Source organism: Lissotriton vulgaris, chromosome 3_1 (genome assembly GCF_964263255.1).
Source record: "Lissotriton vulgaris chromosome 3_1, aLisVul1.2, whole genome shotgun sequence".
NCBI lineage: Eukaryota > Metazoa > Chordata > Amphibia > Caudata > Salamandridae > Lissotriton > Lissotriton vulgaris.
In genome coordinates, this window is record NC_141689.1 from 1,792,670,184 (window position 1) to 1,792,692,664 (window position 22,481).

Below are 22,481 nucleotides of genomic sequence, written 5' to 3' on the forward strand. Positions count from 1 at the left end.
CCTCACAAATGCGCATGCGCGGGTGCCCGGGCATGCGCATTGTTGAGGAAGAAGTCGGTGATGAACCAGGAAGAGGAAGCCCCGGGACGCCACATCTCAGGTAAGTCGTTTTCAATACTTTTAGGATGCTTTTAATGATTTTAAGGGCATTTAGAAGAGGGCGGGAGGGAGGCGGGAGGCAGGCAACTTTGCTCCTACATGGCGTGTGCGTAGTCTGCCTACTAGGCCTACTTTGCGGATTGCGAAGTGGTCAACACTACGCACATTCAGTGGAAGGAGAAGAGCACTACGCCCACACTTAGTAAATATATATCTACCACTAGCAATAAGGTCACTAACACAGGTTGGGCTCAGTATAGGTCTTAGTGAATGATTCCCATGCTCAACCCTTAGTAGCTTGGTTGCGAGCAGACAGGCTTAACTTCAAAGACAGGTATGTAAAGCATTTAAAACACCAATTCAGTAAATAATTAAGACACAATAAAAATCCAACACCAATTTATAAAAATAGGAAATATGTGTATCTTTAATATGACACCAAAACGAAAAATATCCAATGGAGGAAACTAGAGATATGAATTTGTAAAGATTTAGCACTATATAGCACATAGAACATTATAGTGCCTCGTGGGCCATCTAGTCGCGCTAGACCGGGAAAAGTCAAAGTTTCAGCCCGATTGCGATGGAGCCCTGCACGGCTACCCCTTACTCCAAGCTAGCTTATGGTTGAAGGTGGGCACCTTGTCTCTTGTGGTTGGTCCGGTCACTTCTCCTACGTTCAGAGTTAGAAACTTTTACAGAGCTTTTTCTTCAGGGGTCCCTCGCTGCTCTTCACCACGCTGGCTTCGGTGAGGGTTCGCTGGCTTGGGTTTCAGACAACTCACAGTTAAACTCTGAGCAAACTCTGGAAGTCGGACATCCAGAGCTTTTCAGCGGGACAAACCTGGACACCAGGCTGGCTCACATTGAAGGTCGCTGGCTTGACTGGCCAGGACGAGTCAGTCCACTTATGGAGCTTTTTTCAAAAGTTGCTCCAAACTTCTGGAACTTCTTTCTGAAGTTCCTTTGAGGGTCCCAATGTGTCCAAAACTTACTCCAGGGGTCTGAAAGCTCCAAGATGGTCCTTGAAAGTTTGGGAGTTCACTTCCCACAATCCACTTGGATAAAACCCTTACAAATACACAGGTATTACTCCAGCCTGGGGATTCTTGGTGGTGATGGTACAGGTGAGCTCTGTTAACTGGTAGCTTGCAGGCAACCCACTCTTTAGTCCATTTGAAGCAGGTTCCATCTATATGGCTGTAGTTCCATATTGGGCAGCAGGTGCAATCAGTCAGAGTGCAGGGCCTGGTTGGTGCAAATCAAGCTTCCAGTACGGACCCTTCTTCTTCCTTAAGTTTCAAGCAGCAGATTTGAGATGCTCTGCCCCTCAGATACTTATTCCAAGTTCCCTGGGTCAAGCAGGAGTGCACTTCTGTCTAATGAAGTGCAAGGCAACATGACAGGGTATAACTATATTCTCCAAAGAATGGCACTTTAGTCTCTCAGAGAGCACCATTTCTCCAAAATTCAACATGGCTGATTTTCCAGCAGAGAGAGAAGAGCTGGCTAAACACATATCTAGGATGGTTAATCTCCCCAGTCTCTCCCCCTTGCATTTGCTCATCCCTTCCTTACTCCTACCATCTGGCTGGGTTCAAAGAGTAGTGGGTAATTGAAACTGGCCTCTCCTGCCTGTCTCCTCCTTCTGTTGAAGAATATTCATTACGACCCTCCCCTTGCTCTGGCATTCCTATGTAGCAGAACCCTGGCCTTCTAGAAGGGCTTTCAAACCCCAGTGACGACTAATCATCTAATCGAAGGAGCCTGGCTAATCCACTTAACTCTGGCCAATCAGGGCAGACCACTGGAAGGCTGAATTCTGGCTTACAGACAAGAAAGTCCTAGAACTTCTTGTCTGTACATTTTGGGATAAATTCAACAATAGCATATTGTTGGATTTATCAATACCATTCTAGGAAGTCCCTGAATAATATTTTTATCACCTCCTTGACTTTAATTATTATGTAATAACTTTCTGCCATGTTAACCTATGTGACTGGGGATCGGCAATGGGGAAATGAACTGGGGAATTTCTCCAACATCAGGGCTTATAAAACATATTTTATTAGGACCCTGCCTATATCTACAGGACTCCCTAGCCCTGGAATACCTAGGGGAGACTTTATGTGTTCTGAATATGTACAAATATTGCAGATCCTCAATCCACAGTGCTCCTAACACATAATCTGATTTTGGGAAGAACCTCACTACAATGTGGGGTATGAAATGTGCAATTTCACTAAACCTAGGACATACACAACTCATTTTATAACTGCCCTCCTTATAGATAGATACCTGGCCCCCACACACTGGGACAACTAGGGGAGACCCTGGGGGTACCTAAAATGCCCACACATTTTAGTTTATTCATTTTTAAGTGCCCCAAATACCAAAGTCGAGTTTGGCCACAATTTGCATTTTAAAAGTAGTCTTGCCACACAGGGCTGCTTTTAAACTGACTTCAGGCCTCAGAAGTGCACACATGCAAGTGCAGAAAGGGCTGCTGGCCTCTAAACTGCCATGCCTTATTATATAGTAAGGACTTAAATGTAGTTTAGACCCCCTACTCAATTATGCACTATAGCCTTATAGGGGAGGTTATGACAATCATAGGGGTACCCTAACCCAAAGTGTAACCTATTGTATGTAGGTGTTTTCACTGTATTCTAAGTATCTTTTCAGCAAAGCACTGGCTAGGGGGCTAGTTAGGCAGAGCCCAGGGATAGACAGAGGTAGTTACCACCAGTACCTGCCAGAAGAAAATGGGGGTGCCCAGGGCACAAGGATGACTTTGCAACAGTGCTTTAGGGAGATAAAATTCACCACAAAAGTCTCGAAAATATACTTTACAATGCCAGTTACTTGTAACTAATCCTTTTAATGGGATGAAATGTGAGGGGACAAGAAGAATCTCAAAACAACATCTCCTCGGGTGCAAAGCCTAAAGTCCGAGCTATGTGCAGGGGCGGCCTTAGGCATGTGCAAGCTGTGCACTTGCACAGGGCCACCAAACCCCAGGGGCCACCACGCCAATATATAGCCTCAATATAATAATCCTCTGGGGATGGATACATATTTGCGTGGTGCCCCCTGGCAGGGATTTGGCGGCCTCCGGCTCTGTTCCACTTCCAAACAGCCTGAACCCCCCCCCCCCCACCTCGTCGCTGGCCTTCGCGCTCCGCTCCGCCCCGACCCCCTCTTCCGAGGCCCCCTACCTATGCTCCCTGCCCAGGGCCGCCATGAGCCTAGAGCCGCCACTGCTATGTGTTAGGAAAGTTTAGTTTGCCTGTATTGCGCGCATGGCAGAACTAAATTGCTTTTAAGGGATGGACACAAAAAATGGAATATTTAAGCACCAAAATTCCGGTCATGCAACTGTAAAAACAGTTGCACATTATAGAAAAATAAGAGAGGCAGTGAAAGATATGTATTATGTATACCAAGGCAATGTAAAATAGGTTAATTACACTGTGGATGGCGAGGGACTGAGGGAGAAGCTTGCAAAATGTTTGGAACAGAGAAGCAGTCAAAATCCTAACTGCAGAAGTGATTGTTCCAGAGGCACAAGTTGCTACAGAGAACTACTAGGTACCACTGCATTTGCGCCCTGTGTTGAGGATGACCAGGAGCAGATCTTCTACCGACTTTTAAGTAGTTTGCTTGGGTGTGTTGAACATTTATATGGTATTTGGGAACGGCCCCTTCGAGTAATATAAGCGAGTTAGATAATCTTGAAGGTCATTCTGTCTTTTACTAGGAGCTACTGTACACTGTTGAGGTGAGTTGATACTGGAGTGTATATTTGCCTTCAATGTAGTCCTCAGTCACGTTTTGTACCTTGTTCTGCTACTTCATTTAGCTTGCCGGGAGGCTCCCTCTTGCGAATGCAGGCTTATGTCAGCATCCCACGTCAATTTCAGGACAAGTACCCTCATTTTGAAGGGTAATGTTTGCCAAAGAAGGATGGAGGTTATGTTATTGTTATGTTATGTTATTGGTTTTTATTGGGCGCACAGCTGCTCCAGCAAAGGAGCGTCCTGGCGCCACTAACAAGGTAGAACATAACACAGCAGAGGGTCAAGACAGCCAAAAGGAGAGACTAAAACAAGAATGTTTTAATGGCTTTCCGGAAAAGCATGAGATCTGACAGCAGACAAATTTCCACCGGGAGGGAGTTCCAGATGGTTGCTGCTTTAACACCAAAAGAGCGTCCACCGGCACGACAAAGCCTAAATCGAGGGACCACAGCGAGGGCCTGGCCCAGGGAACGCAGAGCACGTGTTGGAACATAGAAAGACAGGAGATTAGACAAAATCTGGTGGCCTATACCCTTCAGAATTTTAAAAGTCAAACAAAGAACCTTAAAATGGATTCTCTTCCTCACTGGTAACCAATGCAAGGAGCAAAGAACATTGGACACAGGGCAGTATCTGAGCAGGCCAACCATCGCTCTAGCAGCGGCATTTTGTACCCGCTGTAGGCGGGTGATTTCTGCCTGATTGACACCCACCAGGAGGGAGCTGGCGTAATCCAGGCGAGACATAACTGTGGCCTGAATCACCAGCTGCCTAGTTGGGGCATCAAAAAATTTAAGAACGGGTCTTAAACCCCGAAGAACGCCAAAACAGCAGGCTGCTGTTTTCTTGGTATGGCCAACAAAGGTGAGACCAGAGTCGAGCCAGACTCCCAAGTTTCTTAGCTCCGAAACCGGGGTCGGAGTCGGTCCCAGTTCGGAGGGCCACCATCTGTCACCCCAGAGCTCCACTCTCTTTCCGACAATCATAATCTCTGTCTTGGTGGCATTAAGCTGGAGACAGTTTGCCGTCAACCAGCTGGCCACCGCCTTCAGTCCATTCTGAAACCTTGGGGCGCCTTGTTCCGCATCCCCGCTGAGAGTAACCGCCAGCTGAGTGTCATCGGCATATGAGACCAGAGTTAGGCCCCATTGCCTAGCGACCTCAGCCAGCGGTCTCACGTACAGATTGAATAACGTGGGGCTCAGCGAGGATCCCTGCGGAACCCCCATGGCCAGAGGCTGGAATTTGGACTTGAAGGGAGGGATAGCCACACAGAAGGAACGATTGTCGAGGAAGGAGCGGAACCATTGCAAGGCCTGTCCCCCTACGCCGATCTCCTCTAGCCGATGCAACAGAATGCTGTGGGAAACAGTGTCAAAGGCGGCGCTGAGGTCTAATAATACCAGCGCCGCCGTCTGACCAGCATCCAACACTGCACGTAGATGCTCTACCATGGCAAGAAGGGCTGTTTCCGTGCTGTGCCCAGCACGAAAGCCGTTCTGTGTAGGGTCCAAGGCATTGGTCCGGGCAAGATGTTCTGATAAGGCCAGGTTGACATGAGCCTCCACAATTTTTGCCGGCCAGGGTAACAATGAAATGGGGCGGTAGCTTTCGGGTTTCGAGGGGTCCAGCGAAGGCTTCTTGATGATTGGAGAGACCACGGCCTGCTTCCATTTAGTTGGAACCACTCCTGAGTCCAGTGAAAGATTGACTAAGGCACACACTGCCGAGCGCCCCAGAAAGGACTGTTCTCTAAAAAGAGCGGATCTAACTGGATCCAACGGAGAGCCAGATTTGATCTGGGAGGCAAGTTTATTAAACCCCTCCAAAAGTAATGGGGGAAAAGAGTGCAAGGTAGCCTCGCCTAAAACCCCATCTAGGACTCCCAAGACAGTCCCCGTACTCGGGAAGGCCCGGTAAATAGCCTGGACCTTCTCCAAGAAAAAAAAGGCCAAGGACTCACAGTGGGAAGTGGACCCCACAGCCACAGAGGAGGTCCTTTTCGCCAAGAGATCTTTAACGGCCTTGAATATTGTTTTGGACGGATTAGAGCTGCTGCGGAACTCCGAGGCATAGAATGCCGCACGAGCTCTACAAATAGCCCGATGGTAAGTCTTGACGGAAGCAGCATATGCGGCTTTTAAATCAGCCCCATAAGACTTCCGCCACGCTCTTTCCGCCCTTCTACAAATACCTTTCAAGGCACGTAGCGCACTATCATACCAGGGACTCGACTCTCTAGCTCTTACTTTACTTGAGACAATGGGAATCAGAGAGTCCAGTGCCTTAGAAATCCAAGAGCAGAACTGGTCATAGCCCATTTCCACACTATTCAGTGGACCTAGCGGCTCTTCCGCTAGGAGGCGGTGCAGGTCGTCCGGCCTAAGTTTATTCCAATGCCGCCTAGCGACCCTTCTAACCGATGGAGTGGGAGGGGTCTCAGGCAAAGGGTAACATATAGTCACCAAAAAATGATCTGTCCATTCTAGAGGAGAGATGGATGCCACCTTAGCCTCGTCCAGGTTGGCAAAAAAGGGATCCAAAATGTGTCCCCCTATGTGGGTAGGCTGAGATACCTGTTGGGAGAGCTGAAGAGCCTCTAAGTCAGCGAGAATACTGCTCACCGTTGGGTTGGTCTGAATATCAAAATGCAGGTTCAGATCACCCAAGATGGAAAAGTTTGCACATCCCATGGCTAGTGTACAAACAGCATCAGGAAAGGTGTTTCTGAACACTGCATCGCTACCAGGAGGACGGTAGACAACCATCCCAGAGAGCGTAAACTGAGGGCTGACTAAGATCTTAAAAGAGGCGCTTTCACAGCCGGCGATGTTAAGGCCGCTCCACTTACAGGAAAAACTGGACCTGACTATGAGGGCTATGCCACCACCTCTCGTCGGTCGATTCAGAGTATACATAGAGTACTCAGGAGGACAGGCTAAGTTGATGATGGCCGGGTCCGCATCCTGAAGCCAAGTTTCAGTAATAGCGAAGACGTCTGGGGACTCGTCCTCAATTAGGTCAAAAATGGCTTGATGATGTTTAGCCACTGATCTGGCATTTAAATTAAGCACCCGCAAGATGGGCGCGGAGCCATGAGCCTGACGGGCGGATGGAGGGCCCTGCTGCAGGATAGATCCTGGGGGATCAAGCGTCCACCTATTGCAGGGACCCGCAGCGACCCGCACGGCCTTAGCGCGGACGGGCGCAGACGGGCAGGACTCTGGCACGACTCAGGCTAAGCGAAGGCGCCACCGCTGCGCGTTACCGCTGCGCTAGGCAGGGAGCTTTAAATAGGTGTCCCTCAGTAGCTCCTGCGCACTAGAGCGCTCGCCAGTAGTAGCCCCTGAACACACCACCACCACACCACCACTCCAAGATGGCGGCCAAAACCAAAACGAACCCCACCCAAGAACAGGACCCGCTCAAGCACGGTGGAAGACCTATTATAGTGCAGGTAAGGGGCAAATTAAAAGCAAGGGATAAGAACCCAAAATATAAAGCAAATAGCAAACAGGATTTTTGAAAATAGCATTCAGCAATAAGAGCGCGAAGCGCTTAGCAGCGTAGCGCTACCTTGTCAGGGCGAGCTCCAGGGCGACTCGCGTTAAATAGGTGTCCCTCAGTAGCTCCTGCGCACTAGAGCGCTCGCCAGTAGTAGCCCCTGAACACACCACCACCACACCACCACTCCAAGATGGCGGCCAAAACCAAAACTAACCCCACCCAAGAACAGGACCCGCTCAAGCGGCGGTGGAAGACCTATTATAGTGCAGGTAAGGGGCAAATTAAAAGCAAGGGATAAGAACCCAAAATATAAAGCAAATAGCAAACAGGATTTTTGAAAATAGCATTCAGCAATAAGAGCGCGAAGCGCTTAGCAGCGTAGCGCTACCTTGTCAGGTGTTCATATGGTGCATGTTGTTTTGAGGAGGTGCGCTTGACCTAGCTCCAGAAGTTCTATATTTAGTCCTTCACTTTTAGGTTACTGTGTATCATGCCGTCAAATATTGTATCTATCTGGCTCTGGTCACTTGTTAGTTTTCACATTGGAGTGACAGTAGAGGAGGTGGGAGCAGAGTAGGTCCATTAGGCACTCCCCACGTGACTTTGTGTGCAAAGGAGGGCCGTTGTCCCAGTCTCACTCTCTGAAAGCATTCTATCTTGGAAGGATTTGAACCATCTGCTAACTTTGTTTGACATGTTGACCACTGCTCAGAGCAGCTATCGAGTAGAAGTTGTAGTGTATTGTGTCAAATACAGCAGATAAGATATGTAGTATTTGCATGAAGAGACCCCTCATCCGCGGTTTCAAGTAGAGCGTTCCACACATGTAACTAGTTTTGTGCTTGGGCCTAAAGTATGACTGGTGTTTATCAAGTGTTTCTCTTTGATCCAACATCATTTTATAGTTGGTTGTTGACAATTTTTGGAGTATTTTCCAGGAGTAGTTCTTGAGTCATGTGGGGTCTAGGGTGAACGTTCTTAAGGGCGATTTAGGGGGTGAAAGAATGCCTAAGGGAGTTACAGACATTATCATCTGCAAGTCCATCATTTATGGTGCCGATCATTTGTTAAGCTATAGATTCTGCAAGAGAGGGTGCTGTAGAGGCATAAAGGAAGCACCAATGTCTTTTACAGGCCTTTAAGGAGGAGTATTACGTTGCTTTGTCTCAGTTGAGTGATATTGAACGAGCCAGTGTTCTCTTCTTTAAGGGAAAAAGACTTGGGTGGATTTGAATCATTAAGCTTGATGACTGACTTGATATTTTGGACTTTTGCGATGACTAACAAAGACAAGGAGTTTTTTTATTTGGTATTTGGCAAGGCGTTCCAGTGTTTTGGGATTTTTTGGAATGGCTAAGCCTGTGGACTAGGGTTGATATATTTTTGCAATATCACAAAGAGTTCAAAGGCATGAACCTAAGAAACCAAGGGCAATTTGCGAGTCGCAAATTGCGTCGCAATAGCGACTCGCAATTTGCGACTCGCAAATTGGGATGCACAACAGTGTCTGAGACACTGTTTGCGATTCCCAATGGGGTCGCAAATTGCATGCGTCATTCAATTTGCAACCGCACTGGGAATGGCTGGCACTCTCAGAGATAGTGACATGCTGGGGTCAGCAGACCACCATGTCTGGAACTGCATTTAAATAAAGCAGGTTTTTTTTAAATGCAGCCCGTTTTCCTTAAAGGAAAACGGGATGCATAAAAAATAATTAAAATGAAACTTTTCAGTTTCATTTTTTAAGCGCACGCAGTGGCCCTTAAAAAATATTTGTAGAGCAACTCACAAAGGGGAAGTGCTCCCCTGGAGACTCCTACTTGTTTGCAAGTGGTTTACCACCCTTCACAGAACTGACACTGCAACTGTTTTGCAACCGCAATTGAGGTCACAAAACAGTCACACATAGCTTTAGGAGTCGCTATTAGGAAGGGACACCCTAGGGACGCCCTAGGAACGCCCTTTTCTAAGAGCGAGTCGCTAATCCTATTTTGCGAGTCGCAAATTGATTTGAGACTCACAAAATGGGATTAGTACATGGGCCACACGTTTTTTGCGTTCTCAAGTGGGTCTAAAACCCATTTGCGCCCGCAAAAAACGTTAGTACATCTGGCCCCAAGTATCATAGAAGGACGATCCACTGAGTTTACTTTAGCGCTGGTACGATAACTCAAGGGGTCGGAAAACCATTTCATTACAACCTGGAAGCTGACGGTTCGCTTACAAATGTGGAAATATGGGGGTGGGGTCAGATTTACTGCATACCACTGGTACTTCTTGGCAATACTTTCGCCTGAAGAATTTGGCTTTTTTGGGCAGCCAGAGTCCTAGGGGAATTGTCCAGACCTGTGATTTTAGCATTACTCTTAATCTCATTGGGCATGGTAACTATTTATTGGAGATGATAAATAACTACTAATGGGCCCTAAATGTCTGCATGGGAGGAAAATTAAACCTGCTAAGTTTAGATTACACAGACTACAACGTATAGTAAAAATTGTCAAATTACTTCATACACAATAAGAACAATATTCTAGTCCTCACCTTTTATTTAGCAATGTACCTCATTCTGGGAGTTGTAATCTTTCCTATGATGTGAGTTCATTGAAGTTGATAATTTCCTAAAATGTAGGCCAGGACTTGGGACTTGTTTTTAATCTTACTTGCAAGGAGACTGATTTGTTGTTACACGTTGTATTTTTCTATACACCACACCCATTTGATATCTATGATGTTGACAATTTCATGTAGTAAACTTTATAGGAACCCTCGCGCACTGTACAGGCCGCAAAAGCAAATACTATTGCTATATAAATAAAAGTTTAGTCACAGACCCAAAGCAACACTATCTGGATGGCTTAGCTGGACGTATTAGAGACACGCTAATAGTGTTTCTGGTGAATATTGAAAGGACGCTTTTATTGGTAATTAAAAAATATCACTGCCCCCATGTACAATGGAGTCACAAGTAACACAAAGTGTGCCTAGTCCTATACAGAATCTAATAACTGCACTACTCCCATTGTATATTTGCATATTTCATTTTTCTTTAGCATTTACCATCAGCATGATGCACCTTGGCGCAAAGTAGGCCAGACATGGATTAAAACACTTGAAAAAACAAAAGAATAAAACGCAATTTAGCTAGGTGAGAGTGTTGCTCAATTCCACTGAAAGGTGTTCAAAGAAATGTTCCTATTCCCAAACAAAAGAATGTATGTTCACATCACTGTGATAGTATGAAGAACTAAAAGTCAAATCTGAAGGACATATGCTGCCAAGGTGCTGCATGACATAAGCATCATTAAAACTTACAGCATAAAGCCAACATACCTGTATGATTGTTTGAGTTATTTCTCCTGTCTGCCAGTGCCTTCTTGATGTCCTCCAGGACATTGTTCAAGTAATGGGATTTTTTCTGATTTTCTCTTTCTGCCACTAATAGTCTCTGCCGAAGTTCAAGGAAGTCCTTTTGATACTCATCTATTCCATTTCCTAAAACAGAAGAGAACTTTTTAATGGTTTGTTTGTGACAATATTATGTCTCTGCTCCTGCAGGTTCAACCAGTGACGTTCAAACTTCTTATACATGAGTTGCCTGCAATAGTTATGCATACTGCTGCACTGTGCACCAACCTAGCAATGTAATTGGCACTACAGGCGAACACTCTATGTACCCTGTACATGACGGTAAACAAACATGAGGATTTCATTACTCATATTTTACAGTACATAACTTATTCCTCTAGCTACATGTTACAGACAGCCGCTGCAGGTAAGAGTGGTGGGGCCGGGAGGGGATTTCGACAGATGACCATGAGGGAAAATTATTTAAAAAAGGTTTACTCGTAATGAGCTGGGATCTTCTCCTACTCTCCCCGATATTGGACATGCATGGTCAACTTAGAAAGGAGCTCATGTCAAAGCAACAAGACCATGATGTTGAGAAGCCCACATTGATTTTACATTCTATCTTAAATGCAATATTCTTTACTACTGTCCAATTTCAGTTGTAACTTGGTGAAGTGATTCCTAATATAACAGTCTATATCTGCCTATATGTAATGCCTCTGGTTTAGTGGCTAAAGCTATTTACAATTTATCACCAGCTGCAAAATTGCAATCTTTTGTGAAATGGAGGGCATTGAGTTTTGTTATATATATATATATTTTTAAAAAGCATAACATATTTCAAATACAATAGTTTGAGTATTAGGATCACACATTAGTTACATTTTTGTATCTAATTATTCAGTCAAAAACACACAATTGTGAAACATATCAATCACAATGCAGGTATGCCTGATCTTGGTCACCTGTGTTTTTTGTCCCATAAGGTGGGAAAGAAAAAGAAAACAAGACAGAAAGAGGATCATTTGGGATTGGTTAAACTGTACATCTGGGTGCACAATTCTGCCATAACTGTTGTTCCCTTCTCTATTTAGAAAGGGACACTTCTAGGATTCCATTGACTCCATCTTAGCCGGCATTGCCAGTGGAAAGCATGATAAGGTGGTCCGTCCACCATAGGACCACCAGGTCTTAGTAGCAATCAATCCACCCTATTTAAGATAGGGTGGTCACCACTCATCTTCCCCATTCAAGACTGCCATAGAAGACATGGCTCCAGTGGGCAGTAAATTACACAGTGGTCCTCATACACAGAAAGAAGACTACCTGCTTGTCTTGTGGGTTTTTATTCAGCAACAAAGGGGCAAACTCCTGCTTTCGGAGTTTGTTCTTGTAGAACAAAACACTTTCTGGAGGAGGTGCATCAATCATGGTGATTGCTCTGGAACATATCAGTCCCTTTAATAAAGATACTGCAGGAACAGCTCCACTGTAGGAACAGAAATCCCACAAGACAGATGGAGATCTCTAAATCTGGTGTGAAGTCCTCCACCAGAGGAGCAGGGACTATTTTTTCCACTGATCTGACCAGCAGGTGGTCTGCCCACTAGAATCTAAATGAGACCTACAGTTTCTATCTTCTAAATGTAGCTCACAAACTTAACATTCTCTTTCAAAATGAAGGACGATCTCTTAGAAGGAACTCTACCATGCAGACAGAAGATCTAAAAAAATAAAATCTCTTCTATAGTTATAAGAGGGATCTCTAACCCATAGCTCTGATAACTGGGAACACTGATATTGACTAAAAAGCCCAAATGATTTTACTTTGAAGATAATGTTCCTTCCAGTACCCTAGAGCTGAGGCTCTGAAAAGCTTTAATAGAGTGCCCTCTTACAAATAAGGGGGCAATATGGTTAATCAGGCTGACTAAGCCATTGAACAACACATCATACTACTCCTCCACTTCAGGCTTAAAAAAATATGCACAGTGATACATACATGAACAAATAAGTGTGAGGCACAAACTGCAGTTTTCTCTTCACATGATTAGATCTACGATCTGGTGAACAGAAAGCAAAGGCAGCACCTCTACTGGTTCATAACGGGAGTTTCAGTGCCTGCCCTGAGGCTCAACAGAAGACAAGCATTGTGGCCAAATGTGAGGAGCAATACACTAATGGATGGTTCTCAACTCATAGTCTATCACCGGCAGGGTTGGATTGGGATTAAAAATCGGCCCGGGCACGCATAAAAAAATCAGCCTACATTTGCATAATGCCTTCCCTCAAATCACTGCTTCAGCGTAATTTTACATAAAAGGGGGGGGGTTAAAAAATATATGCACGCATCAGTTTACACTAGGGAAACACACCTGAAAACAAGTGAGGCCACTTCTGCACAGGCCCCCTGCCCCGCTCAGTATGCCTACATTAATGGGAGGCCCAGCGAGAGAAAAGGGGTGACACCTCTACCTGTTGCTGCTATACGGGAGGTAATGAGCGCCCATCTCCCTCCAGAAAGGCCACTTAGACACCCACTGGGCCGCTGGCGGTATCGTCGAACAACAGATACACCGCCCAAATCGGCCCTCGGGCTGCTCAAAAGCAGCCCTCAGGTGGAACTCGGACCCCGGCCCCTTGGGCATTGCCCGAATGCCCCCGTTACCAATCCGACGCTGATCACCGGGGTCCTATTTGGTGCTGAGGAGGTAAGCAAATGGCACTTGTGAAAGCTACAAACTTTAAGAAGGCTTTGCAAGACAGATTTAATTAATGTTCCTGTAGCTTCCCTATCCATTCTGAGTTCAGTGGTAGCAAGGGCAGTGCAGAAGTACCAGTGGATAAGCCAAGGGAAGCATTAGATACCCCTTCCTACCTCTAATCAGCATTCATCATTTTCCTTATGTTTCATTTCTTGATAAAAACGTGAATTGAGGGACAGACCAAATATTTTGACTCGCATTAGAGTGGTAGATGGTTAACAAACCTAATTAAAATGAAGAAAATCAAATCTACAAGTAGTAATAGGTAAGTATTGTTTTTACCTGATCCCTGTGTCAGCTGGGCTTGTAAATAAATATACTGCACTAATACGAGCAATGGAGGTGTAAGAAAATTATATGCAATTTGTCACATCACAAATGCTCCCCAATCAATTGGTAATTCTGCTTGAATGCCCCAAAATCTCGCTGCCTGATTAAATTTCCCTCCAATAACTAATCAATAGGTAAGGCGGTCCTTACATTCACTCCCTACTAACCCTAAATTGTGATGTCGGTAAAACAGCCTCAGCACTTGTCACCTGCCTCCCCTGACAAGTGATTAGGCAACAAGTGTTTCCACTCACCTCCTGGCCATTCAGACCCAGAATGAACTGCTGATCATCCCATTAGGGATTTAATTGGTATGTGGTTCTTGTCAAAGCACAATGCCTTGATAATGTTCAACTATGATTTGTGGTGTACAATTCTGTACTTTGGGGTACGATTGTGGTCCTTTGATGCACACTATATTTTATACACTGAACACTAGTGTCTTTTGTGGGTCAGAGCTCTATGAGGAACTAATAAGGCAAAACCAATCATACTGGAATGGAAAATAGTGAACAAATGATTTGCAAAAAAAGGAAGCCATCTACATTACCAACACCGATAGCAACATCCGAACTCTTAAAGATATTTAATATTTAATAAAATTAGTATTGTGCAAGATCCACCCCATTCAAAACACATCATTCATGCTGTCCATGCGGACTTTGACAGCGTATATTCACTAATTTGATCGGAAGTCATCACAAAAAGGAACATCAAACTCTTTTCAGCTCAGATGTATCCCCTGGCAATTAGTGTGTGAGGGATAAAATTAACAGACATGAAAGGTACCATTACTGATCACTCCAACACAGTGAGTTTATATTCCCTAGTCTAAACTCTTCTGAACAAAAATAAAGCAGGAGTCAGCGACCAGTTAAATTACAATGCAATATTGATCCTCCCTACTGAAGTGAACAATCTATACAGAAAGATAATCAGGCAACAACAATTGGATGTGGTAGAGCAGCCCGACCTACATGATCTACAGTGAGAGTAAATACTACGCAGGTATAAAAAAACACTTTATCTGACATACTTAAAGAGTTTCCGAGAGCCCTTTGCCAGAACTAGCTCCATTACACACTCAATCACTCTAGTCTTTTCGAGCAGTTCTATACGTTCATAAGCAGCACAGAGAGAGCATTGGCATGAATTTCTCCAACAAAATCACAATCCACATATAGCACTTCATTACCTCTAGAAGAGCCCAATGGGTCCATCAAGGTTATTCCCTGTACCGGCAGTTCTCACTTGCTCCCTTTGGCCAAAGCAATTGATCAATATGCTATTCCAAACCTCCATAGACGTAACACATATCATGTTCCCCTTACATAGAAATCTAGCAATTCCCTTGGAGATTATAACCTGCTTTAACAATACTTAGTGGTATAAAACAAAAAAACCTTTGATGAAAAAACACAAACACAGGAGTTACAAAATGAGTACAATGAATGGGTAACACACCAACCCCACCCCATGCAGTTAGGAATTTTAGCACAATGTTCATATCGACACACTCGTTATTAGGCGCCGCATGTCAGGACACACTTGACCTCAGCCCGCTCAGGAGCACTCCACTTCCGGATTCATGGTAGGGGTAGATTCACAGAGGATTTCCTGGCTTCGGCAAGTAAGTGGCTCTCTCGGGGGAAAAAAATATTTTTTTTCCTTTGCGCAAACAGTACCCGCTTACTTTGATGGTAAGTACCTTAAATCTCTTCCCTCAGATGCTTAGCAAGGAACATCCACCATCCACGCTAACCCAAAGGACGAGTTTCACAATGGCTACAGGCAAGCCATATTGGTAGGTTCTAAAACGTGAAAATATGTAAAATCACGGTGTATGCATGGTGTATTACAAGTTTTGGGTATGAAAGCACAGAGCATGCGCATGTATGAGTACTTGATTAGTACTTGATGGGCACACCGTAGATGATGATCATCATAGAACTGGAAAAACAAATGGTTGATATACCAGATAATTTTGTTACCATTTGCGGTGTTTATTAATATTTTGCTTGTTTCTGGTATTTCTTTACAGGCCACAACTGTATTCTTTTATTATAAGGTAGCCTATTGTGGGTAAATATAACTTTTTGATGCAAATAAATAGATTAAATTTCCTAATTAGATGACACTTTGCTAAATATGACACAGTGTGAGCACCACCAAAACAGCATAGGAGCCTCACCTATAGATGATTAGGAATTTTTCATGACCCATTACCTTGATGAATTGCTACTGATCCCAGGCAGGGACACGTAGGAATGAAATATGTTGACCTCACATTAAAATGGAACTCAAGGTACATTATCTACTTCTGAGTTCTTCTCTTTGTTTTTAACCTCAACAGGGACTTCTCTGGAGAATAATGTTATTTTTTCAATGTCTTTAGTTAACTTTAATACTTTGTCACTTGACCCTCAATCTACTTGCTAACTTGGCAGGAAGAATCCTGCTAGGCTGATATCATAGAACATAGGATCTTCAGACACACAGATGGCTATTAAACAAAAAGTGCGCCTCATGGGACCTGTTGGACATTGCAGCGCTGGCCCAACGAGGAGAACGGCTCAATGAGGAAGCATGCCACCTTGGTGGGTGAGAGCTTGTGCATCCTAAAAGGGTTGCTCTGTGGTCTATGAATAAACCATTGCCTTAATTTAGCTCATTCAATAGTCTCTTCTGTGTTTGGAACTGCACAATAAGTTTTGTTTGACAAATGTCTAGAACAACAAACACAAACATAATTATCCCAGAGAAACCCCTAAAGGACCTGCAGCTGGTTCAAACCGAGCCACACATACTAACCCTTAGCCTGTTGAGATCAGAGCACGAAACCCTGTTACTCTGGACTTTACACTGGCTGCTAACAGAATAATGCATGCATACTCTTCAAGCTGTTCTGCCCTGCTCAGGATCCATACTGGACTCTTGGAACTGCATTCTTAAACCTCAAATAAAATGATGTCAGCCATATTTCAACCCATAACCTTAGGTTTTAATTGTATAGTAGGATCACCCCTGTGCCCCACATTGGGTAAAATGCTAGAGATAAAACGCTGAGAACACAATTTGTTGTGACTTGCAACAAACAGAACTTTGCCGAGTTAACAGAAGGGACATTACAAGTTTCAGAGGGAGAAAAGTGAAAACCCAAAAGAAGACTGCTACCCTGTAAAAATGGCAAACTAGAGCATCAAAAGGTGAACCATGGCTGACATGCTCAGTGTTGCATCAGGAGGGGGGGGGGAAATAACATTGTGAATCCTGAACAATGGGCAGAGATTGGATTGTGACAATTTTGGTGATGTAAAATAAACATAAAAGAGTTTTCCTACTTTCTTCTTTATTTATCAAGTGTGCTTCCACTCTCAACTATGCCTTGACTTCTGCTGTCCTAGTACACGGAACTCCCTACTCGTGGGACCTAACATATCTTTAATAAGTGGATAAACAATGCTATAAAGTAGTGTTTTGTGGTTTTGGGCTAATTCTCCTCTAAAGTGCTTTTTTGGGCTTTTCTTGTGTTGTATTGAGGAAAGTTATGGGGTGGCAAACTGAAACTAATGTTGGATAAATGGTTTGTGTTGTATGTTAAAGGTGGATGCCACGGTGGCCAGGTGACTGCAAGTTAAAAGCTTGCTGCCGACATCTATGGTCTGCAGGTCTCAAGCTTCAATGCTGGCAGAGCTAACTCAGCCTGCCATCCTTGTAAGGTGGTAACATCATTAAATTAGTAATTGTAGCACCTGTTATTTACAGAGCCCAGCTTTGGCAGTGTTGTAGTTATTATTACTGTTGTTACTACTGCTACTGTGATGATGGATAGAGTGCTGAAACGTTTTAACCAAACACCACCAGTCAAGAAAAATAGATAGAATTCAGTTTGGACCAAGTCATATGCAAATCAGTCTTGACCCTGCTCCTCATGGGAACAGTACAGCCCTGGCAGTTCGAGTTGGACTGTTCCCTAGAGGACCATGGTCAAGACTGATTTGCATATGGCTGGGTACAAACTGGGGTGGCATGGTGAGCAAAAGAATGATGGCTTTAATCCAGATCTGTGATTGGGGGTGAGAGTTTGAAATGTTTCAGGACTACGTCCATCATCTTTTTTGGTTGCTATGCTGACTCTAAGTGGCCAGGGCATGCCTAGACGTGGGTATCTTGCTCACGGTGTCACTGGATTCAAGCTAGCCTGGCTGATGAGGAGTGATACCTCAAAATCAGTCCGAAGATGTTTGTTTCCGGTACAGGGAGGAACTTGCCTGTCAGTTCGGGTTGAACTATTCCCAGGAGGTGGCGGTTCGCATCTGGACCACTGCCTACTCTTAAAAAAATAGATATATTTTACACTTTATTTGGATCCCTTCCCTTTTGCAAATGTATTATCACCTTCCTTGAGGTGTCAGTAAAATGTCAATGATTGGCAACAAGATTTTGGTCACGAAGCATTGATACATGGGATACTTATTGAGTTTTGGACGGGACGCCCATTACACTCCCCTTCCACACACCATAACAGTGTCTATTTTTAATCCCATTTTATGAGTCCGAAAGATCAGATTCCTAAAATGGGATTAGTATGTAGAAAAAGCATTTTAACTGTTTCAAACACAGAAATGGAGCGTTTGTGACAGCTAAAATTAAAATGCTTGGTACATTTGCCCCAAAGCTGGGAGTCATATACGCTGACGTTTTTGTTTCCCTATCCTGTATTTTTTTTCTCATACACAAATCCATGCTGAGGTTGAATGGCAAATCTGATAAGCTCCTTTCTATGCCTTTTTACCTGTCGCCATACCCAAAGAGTTTTGGTATTGGCAAATATACTTATTTTTCTGGAAAATTGAGCTGATTTTTATTAGAGTCAAATTTATTAGCTATAATAAATAAAAAATAATAAATTAAAGAGCATTTGCTATGATTCCCATTTCTATGCTTTTCCTTTGGTAGTTCGACTCCTTTACTCAGTGAACATGTTGCCATGTTTGTACTGCAATTAGTGATTTGTAAGGCATTTTCCTAAGCTTGACAAGAAAAAGGGGTCTCTTTTTCCAAAATCTAAACTGAAGATGGGGAGATCATTTTATGTATAATACATATCATCAGACAATATGGCTTCCCAATATTATCTTACGCGGATGACACCCAAATCGTGGAGTCAATTTCAAGTAGCCCTGAAGATACAGCAGATAGCTTTAAACAATGTATGTACCACATAAACTAATGGATGGTGTCGAACTGTTTGAAGCTTAACGGTACCAAAACAGAGGTCCATCTACTGGGCTCAGATACCTCTTTTTGGTCACAGAACTGGTGGCCCTCTAGTATGGGTGCGTACCCCAGCCCAGTCCAGAAAGTGAGGAATTTGGGCATCATCTTTGATGACAAAATATACTTTCAACATCAGGTCAACAGAGTTGAATCAATGATATTTCTGATTTTAAAATCAATCCACAAAATACGCTCTTTCATCCCCCCTGAAGCAGTAAAAACTCAAGGTACAGTCCTGGCCTTAGCCAGACTGGTTTACGGAAATACCCTATACTTAGCACTCCAAAAACAGCACATGGCCATGCTTCCGAGGGCACAAAATGCTGCCACCAGAACTTACCCAAATTCCAGTCCATGTCAGAAGGCCTGAAAAAACTCCACTGGTTCCCCATGAAAAAAAGAATAGACAATAAGGCCCTTTGTCTGGCATACAAAGCATTACATGGAAATGGACCAGCATTTCTGAAACAGCATCTCACCTGGTACCATCCACCAAGACATCTTCGCTCATCACAGAGCAAACTCCTTCAGACCCTAAAATTTAGATAAGTCAATTGGGGTGGAAGAAGCTTTGTACTGGGCACAGCGAAACTATGGAACTCGCTTCCAATAAACATCAAAAGCTGTCCAACGCTGCTCGGATTCAGAAAGCTTATAAAGGCGTGGCTTTTTTCAAATTAACTGAATTTAAATCACCCACAGCTGGAACATAAGCACTTTCCTCCGCTATGAGCGCCTAGACGCATACGGGCATTAGTGCGCTATATAAATCTCTCTCACATCACATCACACATAGCTCCTTTGTATTTCCTTTTACATTGTACATTTTCAACACAATGGGTTCAAAAAGATGTACAAAAAGTAAAAGAGATCATTAGTTTGTGGATGAAACATACCTCACATTACACAGTTTGAGATCACAACCAACACGTTTCATGGAACTCTACGCTTTCTCCAGGCTATGGAGTCATAATCTGTTTTCAGCTATCCAATATGGTCACAGATTAACAGTCACATAACTTTATTTGCCTTACGAGAAACATGAAACAAGATTAAACTGACAACAAATAGTATACACTACCTCAAAGAGCTGCTTAAAAAAAGGAGCATTTACTAATACTTGAAATTACCTTGAGGCGCTGTGATGAGTAATGGCCCTGAACTCATATTGAATGTACGCTCAGTTGAAAACAGATTGTAATTTGCGTAGCCTTCATAAAGCAGAGAATTCTTCAATGCCGCCACCAGAATTTACCCTGTAACCTCAAACTGTCATGTTATAAACTACAAAGACCCATTTCTTGGCCTTTCGGCACGTCTTTTTGAACTTACTGTGTTGACTATAGGTGTAATGGAAAAGAAAATTAGAAGAAGCTACGTATTAAATGTTATAATTGCTCCCCGCAACCAATTTACATTTCCTTTTAAGTAGTGTGTCAGGAGGGTGCTTAACATTTGACGGGTAGGAATACCGCAGAACCAGTAATCTCAAACAAACCCATACTCTCTAGTATTTTTTTTCCCCACCAGAACTTTCTTCTCTCATTCTGCCACCTATTCTTTTTAAACCCTCTGACATTACATTCTCTTCTGCTGCCCGTAATTTTGGCGTTATATTTAAATTGAGGTTCAGGCCTGTTTCCATTAGTTCAGCATACATAAACTTAAACCTTGTATTCCCTTTACTGCTGTTAAGTTACTACTCCAAACACTTGTCCTATCTCTCTTCGACTGCTATTTGTCGCTGTGTATCGGCCCTCTGAAATATCTGACCACCCTACTTCAAACCATCCAGAAAACATGAATTGTCTTCTCATGTCCCTTCCTTTGCATTCTCATACCTCACCATATCTCCGTCAACTTTGTTGTCCGCCTTTTTCTTTTCAATCGAAATTGAACTTTTTGTGTGTTTTGTTTTTATTCCCTGGCCATGGCTTATGTCTGTTCCCTTACTTCGCTCCACACTCCTGCCTACTCGTTATGTTCCGCCCCTTATGTTTAACGACGTACCTTGACCCCATCACAAATCATACGCTTCCCAGTCTTTGTTGCTTTTTGTCTCCCAAATTAATGAATGAGCATTCTTTTTTTATCAGAGATCAGCATCTAATCCAGGTGTCTCCAACCTCTTCATTAATCAGAGCTACATATGTTCAATTAAAATCATCCCATGCTACCAATATGATTAGTGTTGCAACAGTGACCACATTAGACAAGATTACATTAGTGGCTACCATGGCAAGATAGCAACACTGATCACCTCAGTGCAGGGTTGCCAGCATTATTGTAAAAAAGGATTTGTCCATTTGAATGCCTCTACATGGGCAATGCTTAGAGCCATAACTACAATGCCCCTGACACCTAGGTCATAATATTAGTAATAAGTTCCTCCAAAGACAAATGATCTCTCACTCGAATATCAGTTTTTAATATAACTTAGTAATTATGATATCTGAAAATACAAAGATTTTCCTCTTGAATACACACTTTTCAATTGTGTTATCTAAATGTTAATTCAAAAAACAAAAGCTTATGATTAAGTAGGCTGGGCTACACACAAGAGTGCTACAGTTGGCTGGAAAGCTACTAGTAACTCATGAGCTACTTGTTGGAGAAGCTTAGTCAGATTATCAGGATTCAGTCTCTACTGCTGGCAAGTTTTGTATAGTCCTTTCTTTTCTTTTTGCTGTATTTCTGTCCAATGCTGTGAATAGAAGCACTATAAAATCAAATAAACAAATGCATAAACAATAATAAATTAAAGGCCACTATGGTGGAGTCACTGGCATCTCCTCCCATCCCACTTTCCACTATAAAGCTTCTCTAAACAAGAAGCAGGGGGATTGCCACAAACCAGGATGCCTAACCCTACCCGCAGGCATATGGTTCTGGAATAAGGGCATTCATTTTTTCTTTCTATTTCGTATATGGTCCTGGGTAAGGGCATTCATATTTCTTTCTATTTCTTATTGTTAGTAACGGCTGGTGTCCGGGCAATGTGTCGGGGTGGGAGAGGGGGTGAGGACCGAGGACAACAGACAAACAAAGTTAAAAAAATGACCTGTCCCATGCCAGTCTTCCTCTCCTCTTAGGCTCCAGTACACTGCAGGCACAGGCTCCCAGACACCCCGGCAGCCAATCCTAACGCTGCTCTCATGCTACTGGCAGAATGCGGGCCGACCGACTCGTCCCCGCAGGGGACCCTCATAGGAGGGCGGCCCCCTTAGTGCCACAAGATGGCACATGGAGCAGCCTAGTGTCTCCGGACCCCAGTGGGTCCCGCTCGTCACTTCTGGCCGAGGCCGGGGAGCAGGGAGAAGTATAAAGTCCTCCCACGCCCCCCTGACGG

The 22,481-nt window shown here is 43.8% G+C and overlaps 1 protein-coding gene across 2 annotated transcripts in view; it reads right to left on the reverse strand.

Annotated features, from left to right (window-relative positions):
• MGAT4D (MGAT4 family member D) overlaps positions 1-22,481 on the reverse strand; it is a 720,909-nt gene that overhangs the window by 530,237 nt on the left and 168,191 nt on the right. For both annotated transcript variants that reach the window (XM_086962223.1, XM_086962222.1), the window contains exon 2: positions 10,740-10,901. In XM_086962223.1, the coding sequence (XP_086818349.1) occupies positions 10,740-10,901 (162 nt within the window). The remainder of the gene's footprint in view (positions 1-10,739; positions 10,902-22,481) is intronic.